This window comes from Chiloscyllium plagiosum, unplaced genomic scaffold (assembly GCF_037043375.1).
Source record: "Chiloscyllium plagiosum isolate Xiang-an unplaced genomic scaffold, Cpla_swu_hap1 HiC_scaffold_13, whole genome shotgun sequence".
Lineage (NCBI taxonomy): Eukaryota > Metazoa > Chordata > Chondrichthyes > Orectolobiformes > Hemiscylliidae > Chiloscyllium > Chiloscyllium plagiosum.
The window spans coordinates 41188013-41213507 of NW_028270151.1; the positions used below are offsets into that span (position 1 = coordinate 41188013).

General features: G+C 40.8%; 1 protein-coding gene across 9 annotated transcripts in view; it reads right to left on the bottom strand.

Annotated features, from left to right (window-relative positions):
* armc9 (armadillo repeat containing 9) overlaps positions 1–25495 on the bottom strand; it is a 146777-nt gene that overhangs the window by 90333 nt on the left and 30949 nt on the right. For all 9 annotated transcript variants that reach the window (XR_015759179.1, XM_087993555.1, XM_087993553.1 and 6 more), the window contains exons 5-7: positions 24819–24974; positions 20302–20394; positions 16910–16934 (exon numbers count right to left, since the gene is read on the bottom strand). Coding sequence is in view for 8 of the 9 variants with exons in the window: in XM_087993555.1 (XP_087849681.1) it covers positions 16910–16934; positions 20302–20394; positions 24819–24974 (274 nt within the window). In the remaining variant the exon portion in view is untranslated. The remainder of the gene's footprint in view (positions 1–16909; positions 16935–20301; positions 20395–24818; positions 24975–25495) is intronic.

Consider the following 25495-nt stretch of genomic DNA (forward strand, 5'->3'; position numbering starts at 1 on the left):
GGGTTTGGAGGGGTATGGGCCAAATGCTGGCAAGTGGGACTAGATGAGGTTGGGATATCTGGTCTGCATGGATGAGTTGGACGGAATAGTCTGTTTCCATGCTGTACATCTCTGAATCTAAGACATCAGTTTCTGAGTTCATGTTCAACCTGAGGAATGAGCACTCAAATCAAGGCTGGCACCCCAAAGCAGTATGAAGAAATACTACACTGTCAGAAGTGCTGCTTTTCAGTGAGACCTTAAAGTGCTTGAGAAGGTGGATGGAAAGGATCCTATGCCAATATTTTGAAGAAGACAACAGTTATCACAGTGTACTGGCCAATATTTTGCTGTGTACAAACTGGCTGCTATATTTCCTACAGCATAATAGTGGCTATACCTGAAAAGTGCTTTATTGACCATTCAAGTGCGTTGGGACATCCTGTAGTTGGTAAAATTGTTACATAAGACCATAAGATATAAGAGCAGAATTAGCCATTCAGCTGTTGAGTCTGTTCTGCCTTTAAATCATAGCTGATATGTCCCATTCTCCCCAAAACCCTTGATCACCATACCAATCAAGAACCTATCTATCTCTTTATTAAATTCATTGAATGACTTGGCTTCCACAGCCCCCTATGGCAATGAGTTCCACAAATTAACCACACTCTGACTGAATAAATTCCTCTTCATTTCAGTTTGAAAGGGTCATGCCTTCAACTCTGAGGCTGTGCACTTGGGTCCTAATCTCTCCTACTACTGAAAACATCTTCTCCATGTCCATTCTACCCGGACATCTCAGTATTTTGTAAGTTTCAGTCAGATCCGCCTCATCTTCTGAGCTCATGGAGTAAAGATGTTGAATATTTGTCCAAAGTTTATGTATCTGAAAAGAATTATTACAAATATGCACTTACGATATTGTGCATTTTTAATGATAACACTTGCAAGTATTTTTGCTTCAAGACCATTAAATGATTATTAAATTAAAATCCCTTAGATTCAAAGGCTCTTAACAAAAATTCAATCACAACAGACAGCCCTCACCACAGATGCTTACTGAAAGCTTATCAGGTTCTAATCCAGTAAAACAGAAAGTAGTGGTGAAACTCAGCAGGTCTTGCAGTATCTGTTGGGAAAAAAAAGTTACCTTGTTGAGTCAACAAAGATCAAAGAAAATTACAACACAGGAACAGGCCTTTCGGCCCTCCAAGTCTGCACCGATTCAGATCCTCTATCTAAACCTGCCGCCTATGTTTTAAGGGTTTGTATCCCTCTGCTCCTGCCCATTCACATATCTGTCTAGATACATCTTATATGACTGTGACAGCCTCTACCACCTCTGCTGGCAACACGTTCCAGGCACTCACCACCCTCTGCGTAAAGAACTTTCCACGCATATCTTCCCTAAACATTTCCCCTCTCACTTTGAACTTGTGACCTCTCAAAATTGGGTCCCCCACTCTGGGGAAAAAAGCTTCTTGCTTTCCACCCTGTCTATACCTCTCATGATTTTGTAGACCTCAATCAGGTACCCCCTCAACCTCCATCTTTCTAATGAAAATAATCCTAATCTACTCAACCCCTCTTCATAGCTAGAGCCCTCCATATCAGGCAACATCCGGTGAACCTCTTCTGCACCCTCTCCAAAGCATCCACATCCTTTTGGTAATATGGCAGCCAGAACTGTATGCAGCATTCCAAATGTGGCTGAACCAAAGCCTTATACAACTGTAACATGATGCCAACTCTTGTCCTCAATACCTCGTCCAATGAAGGAAAGCATGCCGTACGCCTTCTTGACCACTCTATTGACCCACCTTCACGGTACAATGGACCTGAACACTCAGATATCTCTGTACATCAATTTTTCCCAGGGCCTTTCCATTTACTGTATAGTTCACTCTTGAATTGGATCTTCCAAAATGCATCACCTCACATATGCCCGGACTGAACTTCATTTGCCATTTCTCCACCCAACTCTCCAGCCTATCTATATTCCAATGTGAGTCCAAAGTGATTCTAGAAGAGCTGAAAATTTGTGGTTTTAAGCTGTAGAGTGTGGGAAATAGTCATCAGGTCCCTCCCCCAAGCCTTCATGTCTCTTACTATTTCGCATTTCTTGAACAGCCATTAGTACTAAACAGCCACGAATTGCCACCCACCCCCTGGAGTTGAGACTTCAAGTCGAATCACCACAGTTTTGGTGATGCCAACCATCATGCTGCACTGTTTCCCAGTCGAAGCAAAGATCATCCTCCCTATGGATTGAAGTTTCACCCTTCCCTGTCCTTGCACCTTAAGTATCCAAGGTTGCTGCCTACAATTCCCAGGATCAAATCCCACCCCGGCTGCTTACCAAAACAGTGTCTTCTGTTAATCATCCAGGACATTCATTCCACTTACACCAAGGAATGACCATGCTCCAGTCTGCCAAACAACTTGCATGGACAATTCCGAGTGATGATTGACCAGACCGCTGACTGCTTTTATGAAGCTCCTGAACTGACAATCTCAACCCCTGAATCCACTGGACCAGCAGGACTGACTAAGGCCCAGTCCCCAGACTGCACTGGACACACCATTCTTGAGTCTGACTGCCAAAGCGGACATCTGACTGTATCATGGTGTCATGAATCATAGAATCCCTGCAGTGTGCTCGCAGGCCATTTGGCCCATTGAATCCACACCGAACCTCTGAACAGCATCCCAAACAAACCACACTCCCCCCTAGTGCTGTAACCTGCATTTCCCATGCTAATTCACCTAGCCTGCACATCCCTGGACACTATGGGCAGTTTAGCATGGCCAATCCACCTAACCTACCCATCTTTGGACTGTGGGAGGAAACGGGAGCACCCGGAGGAAAACCATGCAGACACGGGGAGTATGTGCAAACTCCAAACAGACATTGTCCTGAGGCTGGAAGCCAACCCGGATCCCTGGGGCTGTGAAGCTATCGTGCTAAACACTTAGCCACCATGCTGCCCAGCACCTAATCGCTGGACTGATTGCAGGTGCTGTCCTTGACATTGGCATCACCCAACTAACAGCAAACCTCCTTGACTCAACTGAACACTACTGCCTTTCTACTTTGCAACATGGTCGTTTGGTTGATGCACAATAGCATACTTGCCATACAAGCTGCTGGCACATGGTGTGGATAAAAAAAAACAGACCTCGCAACATGTATACCTTGTTCACCGATGACTGCTGAACAGCAATTTCATGTTCTGTGTCTAAACAATAAGTCAAAATAGAGATACTGTGAGCCTATAAAATGTGCCATGAGGAGAAAGCCATTAACAAACAAGGCAAGAATATTGTGAGCAGCTAAGGCATTAAGTGAGAAAACACCACTCCTGAGATGCAGACTGATTCAATCTGTGAGCTGTGCGCCTGTCCCTGTGCACCAAATATCCTTGCCCGAATACTGCATTGAAAACCATAAAAGGAGTGAACTAGAAATCAAATCAGCAAACAAATTCTTTACTAAAGGGTCATCCTATGTCGCAGAACTGATAGTGAGGAAGTTCCCACCCACAGTCAAAGAGCCACATGGGAATGCAACTAACTCGACCCATATGTGACAGGGAGTCTCTTGAGGCAGAACAGGGACGAGCAAAATCCCCCTATAACCAATTTAGGGAAATCATTAGAAAAGCAATTCAAGCGCTGTTGCCAACTAATAAAGGCAAACACTGCGGATTCGAGAAATCTCAAATAAAACACAGAATACTGGAGAAACCCACTGGGTCTGGCAGCATCTGTGGAGACAGAAACAGAGATAATGGTTCGAGTCTTCAAAAGTTCTAAAAAAGAATGTCATAACAGGCTTGAAATGTTAATTCTGTTCCTCTCTCCACAGATGATGCCAGACCTGCTGAGTTTCTCCAGTTTACTCTGTGCTTGCTGCTGCTAATTTTCATGCAACATGGGGAGGCAAAACTGAGTTCAGGAAAAAAGCTAGGAACAAAAGGAGATACAGCCAACATGTACTTAGTGAAATCCTTTTCCACAGGGGTAAACAGAGGCAATGAAATTTTGCAGACCTAGGTGGCAAGTTTATAAAGGTCGCTTTTACCCCTTTTGGATGACAAAGACGTCTGACTATCTGAAACACTCTTTTCATATTTACTTGGAGACAAGAGAAGTTCCTAAACAGTCCCACAGCGGATGAAAAAGCTACAGTACTTTGATTTAAAAGGCAGTGAGTCTACACCCATGCTGGATGAACAGCATGTTTACCTAGTTGAAACAGGATACTAGGAAAGCTACTGAAGAGACCGACAGTTGATAAGGAAACTGTCCTTCCCAGATGTAGAAAACAAGAAGCCTGTACCTCTGCTTGGCCAGCGAGAGATGTGACTACCAAAACCTGCACTCAAAATTGGAGGTAAATCTGAGAGGTTGCCAGTACTCTTAGAGCTAGTGAGGAAGCTCACTATGGTGAAGGGCCACAGCAGCAACAGATAGCCCTGTGAGCAGTACTGTCCCTCAAGGTAAGGAAAGGATAAGGGATGCAACAAGGTCCAAAACAAAACTTTAAATGGAGAGATGCTCACACACCTGCTGCATAAACAAAAGGTCAGCTTGGACAATACTGTTTCCCTGATCTTAGAGAACAAAGACGGTCCAAAAAAACACAGACAGATGGTGAGGAAAATGACAACCTAATCGATGAACTGAAGGGCAGTATAATAACAGCTGGATAACCACGTATGGTTAGTAGAGTTCAAAGTGAAGTAGAACAGATTGGGTACCAACCACTGCTGAAGGTAAGAAATCAAGAGAAGTCATAAAGCTCTATTGCACTTGGGACTACCACATAAGGAGTTCAACTGTAGTGAAGATGGAGTTAAACCAAAGTCCACATAACCAGTGATTGTCAACCAGAGGATGGACACCACCTGATGACAGCCAAGATGGTATCAGATGAGAATGAAGAACAAAAAAGTTGTTGAACTCTCAGGTGAAAGATTGGCATACACTGTAATCTTAAATGCCAAGTTAGCACCTCTGACCAAACAGCATTGGGAGGTGGTGGTAAAGCTGCTTGGGAAGTTGAAAGAAATCCACACGGATTAGCTGAGATATATCACACCAGCAGGCCATGGTATGAATGAGGTAGGTCCTCATTAATATATCAAAATGCCTATCAGCTGAGCCCTAACAGGTTAGCTGAGATCAGGCAAGAAATCAAGCCTTTACTGGTCCCCAAAAGAGCCGAGAGCCTGAGCAGCTGAAGCCTCCCAGACCAAGGTAACTCAACAGCCACCTAAGGGCAGGAGAGTCCCAAGTGAAATGAGACATGTTAGTTACCAACCACTGCTCAAGGTAACAAATCAAGAAAAGTTATAAAGCTCCGCTACACTTGAGAGTACCACATGAGGAGTTCAAGTGCAGTTACATTTGTGAAGTCCATTTTTAAAATGATGTGCTTTTATTCTTCAGGGTTAAAACAAAGGTAGATTTATTACTGCATCCAAGACCTGAGGGGAATATCTTGCTATACAAATTCATACACTCATGCATTCAAAATAGGAAGAAAAATGAAGGCAATAGAAAGAAGTTCAAATGACAAAATACTTTAATTTAGATGAATTAATATTTAATTTTGAGAGACCAGTGAGTGTTAATTTAAGGTTCTTTCAGTTGGTCAAGCACAGACTTTTTTTGTAAGAACTCATACACAGTTGAATTGATGATGAGGGTACAGTAATTGTAAGCTGGGAATTGATTCACTTTCCAGACAAAACACAGGGATCAGACTTAACAGACATTGAGATCAGAAGCAGACATTTAGCTAATTCTGGAGCTGCTTATCGTTTCAGTGTTATCATAGACTGAACAGCCTTAAACTTACAGAATACTGAACTGCCTGGACCGGGTGAACATTGGGAAGATGCTTCCATTAGCAGGAGCCTAGAGCACAGCCTTAAAGAAAAAACCGTTTAGAGAACGGAGAAGAAGAAACTTCTTCAGCCAGGAAGTGGTAAATCTTTGGAATTCATTATCAAAGACAGCTGTGGAGGCCAGGTCATTGAGTATATTTAAGAGATAGATAGGCTCTTGGTTGTCAAGAGGATCAAGGGTTATGGGGAGAAGGCAGGAGAATAAGGTTGAGAAACTTATCAGCCACGATTGACTGGCAGTAGACAGGCAAAGGCTGCAAGAACACAGCAAGCCAGGCAGCATCAGGAGGTGGAAAAGTCCTGAAGGAGGGTTACACCTGAAACATCAAGTTCTCCACCTCCTGATGCTGCCTGGCTTGCTGTGTTCTTGCAGCTTCCAGCCTGACTATTGTGCATCGACAGCATCTGCAGTTTTTTTTTGTCTCCAATCATGTTTGATTGGCAGAGCAGACTTGATGGGCTGAATGGCCTAATTTCTGCTCCTATGTCTTATGGTCTTACATAGCACCACAATGCTATCTGGGAAGTAAATGCCATAACCAGGACATACTCCATTCCTAATCCATGTACTGAGGAGAGTATAGACAAGGCAAGTCACTAAGTCTACTCCAAAACTTGCTTTTATTTTCTGGACATAAAGGGTACTGAGCTACAGCTCTGACGTTTATTTGTTCAGTCTATGATAACACTGAAAGGGTAAGCAGCTCCAGAATTAGCTAAATGTCTGCCTCTGATCTTAATATCTCTCAAGTCTGATCCCTGTGTCTTGCCTGGAAAGTGAATCAATTCCCAGCTTACAATTACTGTACCCTCATCATCAATTCGACTGTGTATGAGCTCTTACAAAAAAAAATGTGCTTGACCAACTGAAGGAACCTTGAATTAACACTCACTGGTCTCTCAAAATTAAATATTAATTCATCTAAATTAAAGTATTTTGTCATTTGAACGTCGTTCCATTGCCTTCACTTTTCTTCCTATTTTGAATGCACGAGTGTATGAATTTGTATAGCAAAATATTCCCCTCAGGTCTTGGATGCAGTAATAGATCTACCCTTGTTTTAACCCTGAAGAATAAAAGCACATCATTTTAAAAAGGGACTTCACAAATGGGATTTGGCAAAAACACAAAACGAAGTGAAAAAAATAAATACATAAATCTCTTTTCTAGGCAGGAGAGAAGGCAAGTAAAAATAATGAAATTCACCTCTCGGTCTTGTGCACTGCACTTCTAATCAAGTTTTACACATGTGTTGTCATGTGAAATTCCAGGACTCTATGTTAATGCTGGTTGGATTGCTCTGTCGAGAGCCAGTATGAACTTGAGGAGCTGAAGGCTTCTTTCTCTAACTCAATGTGAATCATTTTTTTCTCAAAGAAGAATCTTTAAATCGAAGAGTATAAAAGACGGATTGTTTATCTTTTCTAAAAAAAGAAAGCTCATAAAGGGTATATTTAACAAGGATGCTAACTTCAGATGGGCAGTGCATATATAGTACACACCCTATCCTCCTAAAGTTAACATCCTTGTTGGACTGATAAAATCTCAATTAATGTTTTGTAAATATATTGCAATCTGTATTGCAGAAATACAAATACTCAAAGCAATTTATGTAATGAATATCTTGAGATATTCAACATTGCATTCTGCTGGAAACATGTTAAAAACACCAGTACAGAGGAACCTTGATTATTCAAATATCAATTATCATAATTTTGGATTATTCGAAAAAGATTTCAAGGCCCTGCAAAAATGTTATATCAAATAGGTAAGTGTATTTGACTTACCTGTACTAAAGAACATGTGAAAACGCTAACAAAAACAAAGAAACACAAGCAACTCAAGCATCATAGATTAGATTCCCTGCAGTATGGAAACAGGCCATTTGGCCCAACAAGTCCACATCGACCCTCCAAACAGTAACCCACAGAGACCCATTCCCCTACCCTATATTTACCCCTGACTAATGCACCGAACACTATGGGCAATTTAGCATGAACAATTCACCTCACCTGCACATCTGGCGGGAGGAAACCGGAGCACCCAGAGAAAACCCACGAAGAGACGGGGAGAATATGCAAAATCCACACAGACAGTCGCCTGAGGATGTAGCTTTTCTCGCTGAGCTGTAAGTTTGATATCCAGACGTTTCATTACCTGGCTAGGTAACATCATCAGTGGCGACCTCCAAGTGAAGCGAAGCTGTTGTCTCCTGCTTTCTATTTATATGCTTGTCCTGGATGGGATTCCTGGCGTTTGTGGTGATGTCATTTCCTGTTCGTTTTCTGAAGGGTTGATAGATGGTAACTAGATCTATGTGTTTGTTCATGGCGTTCTGGTTGGAGTGCCAGGCCTCTAGGAATTCTCTGGCATGTCTTTGCTTAACCTGTCCCAGGATAGATGTATTGTCCCAGTCGAATTGGTGTTTTTTTTCATCCTCGTGTAGGGCTACAAGGGAGAGAGGATTGTGTCTTTTTGTGGCTAGCTGGTGTTCATGTATCCTGGTGGCTAACTTTCTTCCCGCTTGTCCTGCGTAGTGGTTGTGACAGTCCTTGCATGGAATTTTGTAGATGATGTTGGTTTTGTACATGGGTTGTACATCGCCTGAGGCTGGAATCAAACCCAGGTCCCGTGCTGTGAGGTGTAGTGAGACAGCAGTGCTAACCATCACTGAGCCACCGTGCCGCCACTGGATTCAACGACTACATTTTTTTTTAAGGTAAGGGTTGTTACACAGCCTTTTACAAAAGTAAGTGTTTTACATTACCATACAGGTATTCCCGTCACCTTACCAGGCCCTTCATTTTAGAAAAGGCAGAGAACGCAAGGCGCTGCTTCTGTTTTTCTATTGCGAGACTACATTCCCAGAAACTGACAAATGCTGTTGCGATCATAGAAGCTGTTTGGGATCTTGTTAAATGCTGTCTTCACTATTCCTTGCCAAACAGTGACTACTGTTGCATTTTTAAGAACTTTTCTTGTATTATCATTGATTTATTTTGTTCATCATGTGAAATCTGTGTCCTCTTGCGCTCAATACAGTAAAATTATAGATTTAAATAAATTCTCTGGCAGAGTACAGCGTTAGATCAGCATGGCTTCCCTTGTTTAAGGTAAAATCGATTATTCAATTAATCAATTACCTGAACAAAATAGTGCCTGCCCATCTCGTTCGGATAATCAAGGTTCCTCTGTTTTCAAACTGCCAATTTGCAGAAGTGGGTGCCAATGTGAAAGTAAAATTTACACATACACACTTTATATTATAGAGATAGCAGTCAAGAATGCCATGTTCCTACTTGTCATACGTTTATTTGATACTGAAAATATTTTATGTAACATATAAATAAGGAGCAGGAGCAGGCCACTTGGATTTGATTATAAACATATTTCCAAATTCCTGCCTGCTCCTGAAAACCTGTTACTTATCTCTGTTTTTAGATTATTGAAAGATCCACTTCCTCTGCCATTCCAAGAAGAGAGTTTCAAAGACATAACTCTCTGTGGGAAGAAATTTCACCTTATCTCTGTTTTAAATGAGTAACCACTTATAAACAGTAACTTCTTTTTCTTGATTTTCCCATAAGAGGCAATATCCTCTTACATCCACCCCGTTAGACCCCTCAGGATCTTTTATGCTTCAGTCAAGATGCCTCTGACTCTTCTGAACCCCAGCAGACACAAGCCTAGCCTGTCCAAGGTATAAAGCTAGACTCACCTACCAAAGAAAATTGAGACACTGTTGTGTGCTTTGTTTTACAGAGACATGGCTCACTCCTGCTTCACCTGGCTGTCTTACAACCTGACGGCTTCTGAGTCCATCAGATGGACCACATGGCAAGGCAAACAGCAGAGGGATCTGCATCCTGATCAACACCTCTTGGTGCTCAGATGTGAGACCCTGAGGTGTCACTGGTCTCTGGACCTAGAATATCTATCAGTGAAGTGCAGTCCCTATAACCGGCCAAGGGAGTTTACTTCTGCTATCCAGACAGTAATCTACATCCAACCCAATGCAGATGTGAAGAGCATCTGATGAAATTTACAATGCCACAAATAGCCTTGAGACGTAGTACCCTGAGGCCCTGTTCATCATAGTTGGCGACTTCAGTCAGGTCAATATCTGTGGTACTAAGATGCCACCAACATGTCTCCTGTCCCACTGTAGGCACAAACACCCTGGAACATTGCTACACAACCACTCTTCATTTTGGAAAATCAGACCATAAGATGCGCCCCTTTTCCCAGCTTACAAGCAGAAACTGAAGCATGAGGATCCAGTATAGCTGGTCTGAGGTAATGGAAAAGCTTGGAGTTGGTGGACTGATCGATATATAAGAACTCAACGTCCAACCTAACGAGTATGCCAGTACCATCACAGACTTCACTTGTGTGCTAAAGAAGCTAATACAAGTGTTCCCCAAATGGAAACCATGGATGAACCGGAAAATCCACTCCCTACTCAAGTCCAGGTCTGCGGCGTACAGGTGACCCTGACCTAAACAGGAAATCTAGGTCGAATCTTCACAAAGCCATCAGGGATGCCAACAGATAATACCAGACTAACCACATGAACACGTCCACGATGGCAAGGCTGACATGATATAATGGGCTACAAAGTGAAGTTGAGTAAAATTGCTGACAATGATGCATCCCTCCCGATGAGCTCAATGCATTCTATGCTCATTTTGAACAGAAGTTCAATGAAATGATGTCACCTGCCCTGACAACCTCAGCTGCACCTCATCCACAGTCACCACTGCAGACATCAGGTCAGCCTTCTTCAGAATGAACCCATGGAAAGCGACTGGCTTGGATGGAGTCCCTCGCCATGCCCTCAGATCCTGCATGGACCAACTGACAGGAGTACTTGCGGACATCTTTAACTGCTCCTTCCAACAATATGAGGTTTCTACCTATTTTGAGAAGACTATTACCTTCCTGGTGCCAAAGAAAAATCAGGCAATGTACCTTAATGACAAGTGGCTCTGAATCCATCATTAGGAAGTGCTTTCAGAGGTTACTAAGGGCACAGATAAATTCCAACCTCCAGATTGCCTTGATCCACTGCAATTCACCTATCATCATAATAGGTCCTTGGCACATGCCCTACACATCTGGATAACAATGACCTACACCAGATTCCTATTTATTGACATTAGCTCTACCTCCATCACCACAATACCAACAAAATTAATTGCCAAACCTAGGATGCTGCTCCCTATTTGCAACTGCATCCTCAACTTCCTGACTCACAGACCATAATTAGTAAAGACAGGTGACAACACCTCCTCCACAATAATTCTCAACGATGGTGCCCTACAAGGCTCTGTACTCAGTACCTTAGTATGTTGCTTACACGCTTATGACAGTATGGCCAAATTCAGCTCCAACTCTTACTTAGATAATCATAGTGGGTCAGATCTAAAATAACAACGAGAATGATAGGGAAAAAAGTGCTTAGTGACATGGTGTAAAGACAACAATGTCTCCCTCAATGCACCAAAATGAAGGAGCTGGTCATAGACTTCAGGAAGCAGAGTGCAGGACACACATCTGTCTGCTGAGGTGGAAGACGTCGAGAACTTCAAGGTCCTAGGAGCAAATATCACCAACAATCTGTTTGGTGCATCTACTATAAAGAAAGCACACCAATGCCGCTACTTCCTAAGAAGACCAAGGAAATTCAAAATGTCCAAGATGTACCACAGAAAGCATCTTATCTGGATGCATAATAGCTTGGTATGGCAAGTGATCTGCCCAAGACCACAAGAAATTACAGAGTTATGAACAGAGCCCAGTCCGCCATGAAATCCAGCCTTCTTTCCAGTGACTCCATCTACATGTTCCACTGCCTTGGGAAAGCAGCCAACAAAATCAAAGACCCTTCCCACCCCAGTTATACTCTTTTCCAACCTGATCCATCAGCAGAAAATATAAAAGCTTGAAAACAGATTCAAGAACAGTTTTTTCACGGCTGTTATCAAACTTATGAACAAACGTCTGATATATTAGAGTTGCTTGTTCTCTGCATCTTCTCTCTAACTGTAACACTTTATTCTGCATTCTGTTCTAATACGCTGAAATAAGGTATGATTTGTCCGGTTAGCACAGAAAACAATACTTTTCACTGTATCTCAATACAGGTAGTGCGCTCAGATAATGCGCGTTCCGTCAGTGCGATTTGTTCATAATGTCGCTGAGAAATTAAGGAACAGTATTTTCAAGAACGTTTACCCCTGTTCTCAATTGCGTGATTTCAGGGGCAATGGTTTCACCCACTTTGTTCTGCACATGCGCCAATGTTAGCTGCCAATAGAGCAGCTTTATGAGAGAGGTACTGCACAGAGAGCATCTTTCCGAGAGAGATGCATTCAGCAGCTTCCTGTGAAAGCTACACTACTCCCTACATTATCCCATTTTTTTAAAAAGTGGAGGGGCACAGTGACAAGAATGTTAGCAAGATGCGTCCTGGTGATAAATGTGCAGGTGGTGAACACAAAAGAAAGGCTATAACACTGGAAGAGACGCTAGATATTAAGGAGAGAATATGTGATATAGCTCGCTTAACAGGAATGAGGGAATCTACCTTACGCACCATGATGACCTTCTGCCCCGCATTAATAATATTTTTAAATGTACTGTGTTAAATTTACTTTTGTTTTATTGATAAATATGATTTGTACCTTAATTCAGGTTGTGCTTTACTTGGTGTTAGACATTTGGATGGTTTTAGACGATAGACAATAGATGCAAGAGTAGGCCATTCAGCCCTTCGAGCCTGCACCACCATTCAATATGATCATGGCTGATCATCCTTAATCAGTATCCTGTTCCTGCCTTATCTCCATAACCCTTGATTCCACAATCCTTGAGAGCTCTATCCAACTCTTTCTTAAATGAATCCAGAGACTGGGCCTCCACTGTCCTCTGGGGCAGAGCATTCCGCACAGCCACCACTCTCTGGGTGAAGAAGTTTCTCCTCATCTCTGTCCCAAATGGTCTACCCTGTATTTTTAAGCTGTATCCTCTGGTTTGGCACTCACCCATCAGCGGAAAAATGTTTCCTGCCTCCAGAGTGTCCAATCCTTTAATAATCTTATATGTCTCAATCAGATCCCCTCTCAGTCTTCTAAACTCAAGGGTATACAAGCCCAGTTGCTCCAGTCTTTCAGCGTAAGGTAGTCCCGCCATTCCAGGAATTGACCTCGTGAACCTATGCTGCACTCCTTCAATAGCCAGAATGTCTTTCCTCAAATTTGGAGACCAGAATTGCACACAGTACTCCAGGTGTGGTCTCACCAGGGCCCTGTACAGCTGCAAAAGAACCTCTTTGCTTCTATACTCAATCCCTCTTGTTATGAAGGCCAGTATGCTATTAGCCTTCTTCACTACCTGCTGTACCTGCATGCTTACCTGCATTGACTGGTGTACAAGAGCACCCAGATCTCTTTGTACTGCCCCTTTACCTAAATTGATTCCATTTAGATAGTAATCCGCCTTCCTGTTCTTGCCACCAAAGTGGATAACCATACATTTATCCACATTAAACTGCATCTGCCATGCATCTGACCATTCACCAAGGTTTTTAAGTAATCGTGAGTGATATTTTTTGTTGGTCTGGCCCAAGCCCCACTTTTCTCATAGGCCCCATTATTTATATTAAGCAATTTTCTATTAAACGAGGTTTTGCTGAAATGCAACTATGGCATTGGAGGAGAACTACCTGTATATGTAACAATAATAAATCAAATCAAACCCAGTCTTTCGTTACAAGACAACCCGGACGTTCCAGATTTTAGTCCAGTAAACTACTTCAAACACATTTACACCCTTTCTCAAAGATATCTACACCGTAGACAGTATTCCACATGTTGTCTCAACAGTATCCTTTAAGGAAGCATAACCTTCCTTAAAATAAATGATAACAATCTGTTAGCTTGCCTAAGTATCTGGGCACCTGTACATGAGCTTTTGGTAATTCAAGCAAGAGGACATTCAGATCCCTCTGAATCTCAAAGCTCTGCAATCTCTCATCCTTTATAAAAAATGGTTTTATTCTTTCCATCAAGATAAATAATTTCACATTTTCCCCACATTTGCCAGATCTTTGCAACTCACTTAACTTATCTCTACTTTTTTTGCAGTTTCCTCATTCCTCTTCCTTAACTGCTATTCTAAATTTAACACAATAGGCCTATTTCATTTTGCCAAAATTATCCCGTAATCTTATTTTCTGCTCACAATCATTTGTTCAAAACTCTTGTTCATTAATCAGCTATCCAAAGGTGCAAGCTGTCAATTTACAGAATACCTACAGGAACTTGTCAGATCCATCAAGTTTTACCTATGTTCAACAAAGCAATCAGTTGATGGCATATTACTATAGAGTCACAGAGTCATACAGAAGTACAGCACGGAAACAGACCGTTCATTCCAATCTGTCCATGCTGACCAATATCCCAACCCAATCTAGTCCCACCTGCCAGCACCCGGCCCATATCCAACCAAACCCTTTCTATTCATGTACCCATCCATATGCCTTTTAAATGTTGCAATTGTACCAGCCTCCACCACTTCCTCTTGCAGCTCATTCTATACCCCTGCCCCTCCCCACCCTCTGTGTGAAAAAGTTGCTCCTTAGGTCTCTTTTATATCTTGCCCCTCTCACCCTAAACCTATGCCCTCTAGTTCTGGACTCCCCCACTCCAGCGAAAAGACTTTGCCTATTTAGCCTATCCATGCCACTCATAATTTTATAAACTTCTATAAGGTCACCCCTCAACCGCCAACGCTCCAGGGAAAACAGCCCTAGCCTAATCAACCTCTCCCTATAGCTCAAATCCTCCAACCCTGGCAACATCCTTGTAAATCTTTTCTGAATCCTTTCAAGTTTCACAACATCTTTCCGATAGGAAGGAGACCAGAACTGCACACAATATTCCAAAAGTGGCCGAACCAATGCCCTGTACAGCCACAACATGACCTCCCAACTCCTGTACTCAATACTGTGACCAATAAAGGAAAGCATACCAAATGCCTTCTTCACTATCCTATCTACCTGTGACTCCACTTTCAAGGAGCTTTAGGTTGAAGCTCTTGCAGCTTTCACTTCAAATTATTATTTTTGTTCATTAATTTTAATTCATGGTGGTGCTTGGAAATGTCATTTTTTTCCACATAAGCCACACAAATCACACTTATTGAATTAATAAAATAAAGCTAAATGCAGAATAAAGCTTCTCCTATTTTGTCTCAAATTGTGTTTTTCATCGATTTCAAGATTATCTTCCACTGCATTAACTGTCATGTGGCAATTCCAATGTCCCCATCAGAAACACTATACTATATTCTCTTTCATAAATTATCTTAATGGACCAGAATGTGAAGAAGCTTCTACAATTTCCTTAATTATGAAAATTTAAAAATTGGATTTACAATCTTCTATTATGCAGGTGCTCATTTTAACACGTTTTCTTCTGTGAGAGGGTCAGAGAAACAAAATCGGAAATTTCTGGAAACGCTCAGTATGATGCCTGGACAGAAAGCAGAGTAAACAGTTTGGGTCCAGTGACCTTCTTCAGAACAGAGTTGCTGTCAGACTTGTTGAATTTTTTCCAGCACTTTCTGATTTTGCTTCTGATTTCCAACATCTGTGTTTCTTTGGATTTTAATTTGTGTTCTACATTTCTCAATGACAATTGGCCTTTATAATCAAAGAACAGGAGTGTTTTTGTATTGAGATAAATCCTCCCTTCTCCTGATTTCCTTCTTTTATCGTGTGATAATATACCTGCAAAATTGGTCAAGATAGCATTCAATACAAGCAGATTGAAAGATTCAAATGAGAAGCAGGGTCAACATCTCAATCTACATCTTCAAGAAGCAAATAATTATAGTTCGGCACCCACTAAATATACTGGTTCCAGTTTAAATACTTTCTTGCTGAATTTGAGGAGACAATAAAACAGTTTTAAAGGTCATAAACAACATGAAAAGATTAAAGTGAAAAAGGTAAAATAAACAAAGGGTGAACATGATCACATTTAGTTTTATCTTCAATATTTTCTTTAAAAGAAATTTACATGATAAAGATTATAAACTGATAAATGGGTTCAGAAGAAATCATTGTACTCAAAATGATAACTTTGTTTCACTATCCAAAGATTCTGCCAAATCTGCCACGTTTCTCCAGAATTTTCTGTTTTTAATATCTAAAGCTCATTCTTGCTTTCGCAAAGACTTATTACTCTCTTTGAGCAGTAAATACTCTTTGGTAATGTGATAGTAGAATCCTAGAAGAGCAATTCTACTACAAAAGTGTAATAGTTAATTTGTCATATTCCTCCAAGTAGCACAAAAAATTATAACAACTTTGTGATGAGTTACATCACTCATAATTGCATGGAGCCACACATAATCAGCAGGTCACATTCTTCGAAGACATCAGTGATTTAGTTAAATTTTCACAACAGTCCAACAGTTTAATGGTCACTTCTACAGGTTTTCTATTGCCAGGATTTTTTTGTTGAACTGAAATTAAATCTCAAAGTGGTTTGGTAGGACTTGAACTCAGATGGTCTAGATTATCAATTTAGATTTCGGGATAGATAATATGTAATAGTTTGATCTTAGCTTCTACTGCAAGAACATTTGCAGTCTGAAAGCAGGAACTGTGACCCCACTATCACTGCAAAAGAATCAGATTAGCGAGCTCCAGTTGACAATGTTTCACAGCTAAAGTAACAATTTCCTGATTATGGGTACTGCCAATGAACAATTTCCAACCGTTAAGTACGTTTACCTTTACTGTTCAGAAACAATGCACACATTTTACTGAACAAGCACTTGAAAATATTATTATATTTGTAGCCATGACTTTGAAAGCTGCGATACAATCTTAAATCTGTTAATAAATAGATGTAGAAGTTGACGGTAATGCTTTAATCAGTCACTATTTTTACTCTCTGTGGAATTAATAAAACATTAACAGCAACATATTAAGAGTCATTACCTTTCGAACTCTGTCCGTTTTCTTTCTTTGAACGAAAAGTTAAGGACCACGGCTTTTCTTTTAGATTAATTAGATTAGATTACTTACAGTGTGGAAACAGGCCCTTTGGCCCAACAAGTCCACACCGACCCGCCGAAGCGCAACCCACCCATACCCCTACATTTACCCCTTCACTGAACACTACGGGCAATTTAGCATAGTCAATTCACCTGACCTGCACATCTTTGGACTGTGGAAGGAAACCGGAGCACCCGGAAGAAACCCACACAGACACGGGGAGATTGTGCAAACTCCACACAGTCAGTCGCCTGAGCCGGGAATTGAACCCGGATCTCTGGCACTGTGGACACCCAGTATCAATATCTTATAATTTTATAAGGTTTGCAAAAATAATTATTCTGTTCATGCTACTCTATTGTGTGAAAAAAAGTATTTTAAAAATTGTGTGGTCAATATTCTATGCCCATGTATTACCTAATTTACTTTGCAGGGTTATCTCCAATACCAGTACAGCATCTTGTAAGAGGGTGGCTCAGCCTATTCATGCCAGTTTTTCAAACCAAAGACTCAAACGTTTTTGAACCTACAACACACCAGTAGTTACTTATTGTTGCCAAATGTGGCTGTTATAAAACCTGAACAGCACAACTGACTGATAACATTATCTCATCATCATTACACTGCCGTTTGTGGGGTTTTGCTCTGTGCATATTGGCTGCTGTGTTTCCTACATTATAACAATGACTAGATTGCAAGAAGTCCTTCATTGGCTGAGTACTGCTTTGAGATGCACTATCATGAGGAAAAATGACATATAAATGCAAGTTTTTCTGCTTTTTAAATTGAACAAGGCAACCAAGTTATAAAGATTGCTGTTTCACGGCCCTTAATATGGCCAGGTATCAATTAATTGCTTATCCTAGTGTTCTAGTCAGCAGCAATTAAAGATACACAAGAACATTATACATTATTAAAGCATGCAAAACCTTCAAAAAAGGATACATTTTTCCAGTTCCTGTACAACTGTGTGTGTGTGTGTGTGTGCGCAGTTATCAGTTAGCTCATTTGGCTGGATGGCTGGTTTGCAATGCAGAGTCACACGATAACATAGGTGCAATTCCAACACCAGCTGAGGTTCCCATGAAAGACTCTCCTGCTCAGCGTCTCCCCCAAGGCCTGAGGCATGATGACTCTTGGGGCTAAACCACCACCAACTATCTCTTTAATGAAAGAGCAGCTCCACAGACCAGTAGGACTATGGCAACTTTACCACTTACCTTTAGTACAAATGAACTATCCGAAGTTATTCCACTCTGTTCTCAACCTCTATATAAAATAAACTGACCTCCTCTACCATACTCCACACAACGGGTATGAAGCCAAATCCTTTTTATCTCCATCACATGATGTAAAATCAGTTACAACGTTTGATAGTCAGCATCATTGTTATAAACAAAGAAAATGTCTAAATTCTGTTCTTGCTCATGCTGATTAACTTTGTAAATGTACTCCAAAACTCTATGCTCATCATCCAGGCGATAAAGCCTATTTCTTTAATTTATTCAAAGCAATCATATTATTTCAAAGACTCACATTATGCTTCTTCTCAGCCTTCTTTTCTTGAACAAAATTGTGTAAAGACTTCTTTTTAATAAATTAGTCACTGTAAGTTTTGCGACTCATCTCTGAACAATTTCCAACATGTTTAGTTTAGTCTTCATATGGAATAACCAAAACTGCGTACTCTATAAAGGTCTCACCTTGGGGCGGCTTGGAGGCTCAGTGGTTAGCATTGCTGCCTCACTGCGCCAGGGACCCAGTTTGATTCCAGTCTCAGCTGACTGTCTGTGTTGAGTTTGCACATTCTCCCAGTCTCTACGTAGGTTTCCTCCGCGTGCTCCAGTTTCCTCCCACAAACCAAAGATGTGCAGGTCAGGTGAATCGGCCATGCTAAATTACCCATAGCAGTCGGTGCATTAGTCAGCGGGAAATGGGTCTGGGTGGGTTACTCTTCAGAGGTTGGTGTGGACTTGTTGGGCTGAAGGCCTGTTTCCACACTGTAGGGAGTCTAATTTAATCATCATTAAGCTCCATGTCATTGTAACTTGGGCTGACTTCTATTTAATCCACTGCATGCAAGAAACACCCTAGTCCTAATTGCTTGATTAAGTAACATTTTCAGTCCAAGAAAGAAAAGTTAAAATGCAAAACAATTATGATATTGTGTAAGTTTAAACTGATCAATAAATAGTAATAAAAGGAAATCAAAAGTTCATTCCAATGGAGGAATTCTACTTCCATACAAAAACCAAAAGAACTGCAGATGCTGTAAATCAGAAATAAAAACAGAAATTGTTGGAAAAACTCAGCAGGTCTGGCAGCATCTGTAAAGAGGAATCAGAGTTAACGTTTTGGAGTTGGAGACCTTTCCTCAGAAAGCGAGGAAGGGTGATTCGACTTGAACATGAACTCTGAATTCTACTTCCATGTCTACTCAGAGTCATAGAGATGTACAGCACGGAAACAGACCCTTAAATCCAATTCGTCCATGCCAGTGAAATATCCTAACCTAATCTAGTCCCATTTGCCAGCACTTGGCCCACATTGCTCTAAACTGTTCCTATTCATATACCCATCCAGATTCCTTTTAAATGTTGTAATTGTACCAGCCTTCAGCACTGCCTCTGGCAGCTCATTCCATACACACCACACACTGCGTGAAAAAGTTGCCCCTCAGATCCCTTTTATATCTTACCCCTCTAGTTCTGGACTCCCCCACCCCTATTCATGCCTCTCATGATTTTATAAACCTCTGTAAGGTCACACTTCAGCCTCCAACGCTCCAGGGAAAACAGCTCCAGCCTGTTCAACCTCTCCCTATAGCTCAAATCCTCCAACCCTGGCAACATCCTTGTAAATCTTCTGTACTCTTTCAAGTTTCACAACTTCCGATAGGTGGGAGACCTATCCTTCTGATAGGTGGGAGACCAGAGTTGCACACAATATTGCAAAAGTAGCCTAACCAATGTCCTGTACAGCTGCAACATGACCTTCAACTCCTATACTCAATGGTTGCTTGCCAATTTTTAGTCATTTTCAAAAGTGCGGTGATGAAGATGAAGAGCTTCATCCTGATGAACAGCTTGTGCTTGAAACATCGACTCTCCTGCTCTTCAGATGCTGCCAGACCATCTGTGCTTTTCCAGTGCCACACATTTTGACTCTTACCTTCAGCATCTGCAGTCCTCACTTTCTCCTAGATCTTTAGCCATTGCTACAATAAGGATAGTCATCCATTACATTTTTCCAGTTTCCACCTCCCTCTCCTCCCTTTGCAGAACTAAATACCAGTCACAAGAAGTTTACTTTTCTACGAAGAGTAAAAAGGATACAAATAAAAACAGCAGCTTTGGAACATTGGTTACTTTCAAAGTTGCAGACAGAAATCTTTGAAGTCTCATTTTCAATTCCGGAGACCACGAATCCTAAAGAGCAAATTCAGATCATCAGAAATGATTAGAAGAATAAAAAGCTAAAACAAAAAACAGCCATTATTTCAAACCTTTCAGTGTAGAATTAAAAAAAAGACAAACTTGGCAACAAATTAGAAAATATTGCAAGATACTCTTGCACATAATGAATGAAATGGAGAGAGGCTGTTAGAGATGGAATATTCACTTCTTACTTTCCAACATTTGTTGAATAGGTTCTTTTCATAGCTGGTGGAAACTGGATGCTCAGAAACTTGATATCTTATCACAAATTTGTTTTCAACAATAATATATCCATTGTTGTCTTCCATTTTTACTTGCTAATCTTAATTACTAATACATATTCAGGTATTTTCACTCAGCAAAAGTCGGATAGGAAGAACACGGTTCTAAAATCAAAGTTTAAGACCCATAATATAAATATCTGTATAGCAAAATAGATTATCTAGCTTTTGGGATTTTCTTTCATTCTTTTAATGATGTGCATCCTCTACACACAGGATTATAACCTAGCTTGATAGATTCCTGGGAAACTGTAGGTTGAATAGTTAAATCTAAAACTAGGGTTCTGTGCTTAAAAAATAGGGGACTACCGATTTAAGACAGAGATAAGAAGAATTTTTTTCTTCAGAACAGCTCATCAATCTTTGGAAATCTCTTCCTCAATACGAGTGGCCAACGGCCATTCAGCCCTTCCAACCTGCTCCGCCATTCAATGTGATCAGAGCTGATCATCCAATTCAGTCCCCTGCTCCCTGCTTTCTCCCCCATACCCTTTTTTCCCTTCAGTCCTAAAAATTATAACCAACTCCTACTCAAGAACATTCAATGTTTTGGCCCCAGCCATTTCTGTCGTAGAGAATTCCACAGGCTCCCCACTTTCAGAGTCGGGACATTTCTCCTCATCTGAGTCAATAGCCTTTAGACTGTGACCCCGACCCCCACCCCCACACCCCCGCCCCAGTTCTGGAACCCACCCAGTCATCCTTCCTATATTCATCCTGTCTAATACTGTTAGAATTTTATAGGTAATAATGAGATCCCCATCCCTCTTGTTCTTCTAAACTCCCAGTGAGTACAGTCCGAACCAATTCAGTCTCCCTCCACACATCAGTCCTGCCATCCCAGCAATCAGTTTGGTAAACCCTTTGTGTGTCCCTCCCTGGAGTGGGTGTGAGATACGTATGGACGATGTGGAATAAATGGTTTAGGTCTATTCCCAACTCTTATACTTCTCTTCTGAGAATACAACAATACTGGATGAGGGGGGGATCCAATTGAAACTTACACAATACTGAATGGCCTGCACAGAGTGGATGTTGGCAAGTTGTTTCCATTGGTAGAAGAGACTAGGACCCAAGAGCACAGCCTTAAAGTAAACGGGAGGCCTTTTAGAATGGAGATAAGGATAAAATTCTTCAGCCAGAGAATGGTGAATCTACGGAATTCCCTGACATAGAAGGCTGCAGAGGCTTGATCATTGAGTATATTTAAAACAGAGATAGGTGCATTCTTGATTGTAAAGGGGATCCAGGATTATGGGCAGAAAGCTAGAGAATGAGGTTGAGAAATCTATCAGTCATGATCGAATGACAGAACAGATTCGAAGGGCTGAATGGTCTAATTTCTACTCCTATGTTTTATCTTATCTGCATTCCATTGTCCATTTGGTAATCCTTTCGCTTAATCACTAGATCTGTTCTTCATTTTACATCACAGGAAACAAACAATTTACTAAACTGCTTCATGAAAAAGGGCCATGATGTCTACAGTGAAATGATGATCTACTTTTGATCGCAATAGTGATGAAAAATACAACAGAGAGAATTTTCTTCTTTATCTTCTAATTAATGTGGGGAACGTAGTGCATTCATTATACCATTGATGTATTTTGATCATCCAGTCAGATTCAGTTAATACAATATCATGTTTGGATAACAAAGATTTAATAAATAGATTACTGGTATTTCTCATTCCACTTCCACTGGTAAGAACAGATTTTAAACTTAACCAGGGTGATGAAAGACCAAATTATATATGTCTTAAATTTACTAAAGCCACAGAGTCATAGAGAGGTACAGCAAGGAAACTGACCCTTCGGTCCAACTCATCCAGATATCCTAACTAATCCAGTCCCATTTCACAGCACTTCGCCCATTGCCCTCTAAACCATTCCTATTCATATGCCCATCCAGATGCCTTTTAAATGTTGTAATTGTACCAGCATCCTCTGGCAGCTCATTCCATTCATGCACCACCCTCTGCATGAAAAAGGTGCCCCTTAGGTCTCTTTTAAATATATCCCCTCTCACCCTAAACCTATGACCTCTGATCTCTCCCACCCCAGGGAAAATACCTCATCTAGTTACCCTATCTATGCCCCTCAGCATTTTATAAACCTCTATAAGGTCACCCCTCAGCCTCTGACGCTCCAGGGAAAACAGCCCCAGCCTATTCAGCCTCTTCCTCTACCTCAAACCCTCCAACCCTGACAACATCCTCATTAATCTTTTCTGAACCCTTTCAAGTTTCACAACATTCTTTCAATAGGAGGGAGACCCCTTTTCAGTCGGAGGGCAACCAGAATTGCACACAATATTCCAAAAGTGGCCTAATCAATATCCTGTACAGCTGCAACATGACCTCCAAACTCCTATACTCAATGCTCTGACCAATAAATGAAAGCATACTAAATGCCTTCTTCACTATCCCATCTACCTGTGACTCCATTTTCAAGGAACCACGAATCTGCTCTCCAATGGCTCTTTGTTCAGCAACACTCCCCAGAAGCCTAATCCAGAACTGGAGGGCACAGCTTTAGGGTGAGAGGGGGGGAAATTTAAAATGGACCTAAGGGGAACTTTTTCATGCAGAGGGTGGTGTGTGTATAGAATTAGCTGACAGAGGAAGTGGTGAAGGCTGTTACAATTACAACATTGAAAAGACATCTGGATGGGTATACAAATAGGAACAGTTTAGAGGGATAGGCGCCAAGTGCTGGCAAATGGGACTAGATTAGGTTAGGATATTTCGCCGGCATGGACGACTTGGACCTAAGGTTCTGTTTCCGTCCTGTACATCTCTATGAATCTAAGTGTATAAGCCCTGCCCTGATTTGCCTTTCCAAAATGTAGCAATTCACATTTATCTAAATGAAAATCCATCTGCTACTCTTCAATCCATCTCATCAAGATCCTATTGTACTCTGAGATAACCTTCTTTGCTGTCCATAACATCTCCAATTTTGATATCATCTGCAAACTTACTAACTATACCTCCTAATATTCACATCCAAATCATTTTTGTAACTGATGAAACACAGTGGACCTAGCACTGATCCTTGTGGCACACTACTGGTCATAGGCCTCCAGTCTGAAAAACAACCCTTCACCACCACCTTCTGTCTTGGACCTTCAAGCCAGTTCTGTATCCAAAATGCTCGTTCTCCTTGTATTCCATGTGATCTAAGTTTGTTAATTGGTTTACTATGAGGAACCTTGCCAAACGCCTCACTGAAGTCCATACCGATCATATCCACCGCTCAACCCTCATCAATCCTCTTCGTTACTTCTTGAAAACCTCAATCAAGTTAGTGAGGCATGATTTCCCATGCGTAAAGCCATGTTGACTATCCCTAATCAATCACTGGTTTTCCCAATATATGTAAATTCTGTCCCTCAGGATTCCCTCCAACAACTTGCCCATCACCGAAGTCATGCTCACCAGTCTGTAGTTCCCTGGCTTTTCCTTATATTTCGGAAAACAACAGCCAGAACAAACTACCTTATTGTACGTCTCGTTACTGATTTTGAAGCAGTTGGTTCTCACTTTTGCCTATATTTCAAAAGTGTTGCAATGGTTGTAAAGCTCTTGGGGAAATTCAGATATTATGCAAATTGCTATCCAAATGTAAATATTTCCATATTAAATACTAATTTTTGCAATAAAGGAAACAGAAATAATAGTTAAAAAGTTAAATTGCTACTGGAAATCTAAACAAAGCAAGTGCTAAGCTGTATGAAGATTGTACTATTACTCACAAATAATTATGACATTACAAATTAATGTAGCCTTCAAATTAGACTGCGATTTCAAGATCCCTCAGCTGGAATTATGCACTCTACCTGCAACCCCACTTACCTAACCCATTTCATTAGATCACTGTAAGTATGGTACCATTGCTACACAACAACACTGAACAGTACACAGAGAAATATATTATTTTCTTTCTATCATCAGTATGTAAAAGCCCACCCTTCACAGGTCATGGTGAAACAAGGCCTTGAGAAAATTAAGCAATTTGACATATCTCTGTTCATGGAAGAAAGTAGTCATTAAAAGGCAGAGAAATTGTTACATATCTAAATAGGTTATATGTTAGCAAGACATCCTTCTCTGATAACTGCAGCAACACTTACCTGAAAAAGTTCCTTAAAGGAGGGATGTACAGTGGGATTGGGGACAAACGGAAGTGCATAAAAGGGCAAAAACTCTGTTGTCTGACTTAACGCAGCACCTCTGGTTTCCAGATAGCTTTTGAAATGAGATGTTCTTTCATCCATATCATCTTTGTCCTGTTAAATAAAAACCAACATTTGAAAGATGAACATCTGTTCAACAGATTTCAAATTTCCTTTCTACAATCTATTTTCCATATTGCTTATTTTTAAGGCTTATTTTTTTTCCAAGGCATTATCTGAAATCTCCCAAGAAATCAACTACTAAATTTCACTCTGATTTTTTTGTTTCTCTCCTCTCTCAAAAGGTACATGAAGCCTACAAAAGCCCATTCAAAAAAAGTCTAGCCGCATAAAAACAGAGAAAAATATATTCTAAGAGGACGTAGTAATTTATATTTGATGATCACATTCATTACCTTTTTAATGCCTTGTAGCTCAATACATCTTTGTTTTTAAATACATCAATCCAACAAGTAATTTTAGGATAAATATAAAAGGTCCATCAAGATGGCATTTTTTGCCTCTCAGAAAAAAACAGGAAACAATTGAACAAAATATAGTTATATTCAAGCCAAAATTAGAAGGAATTCTTGCATTCTGGAGTATACTATCCCTTTTAAGGCAGACATAATGAA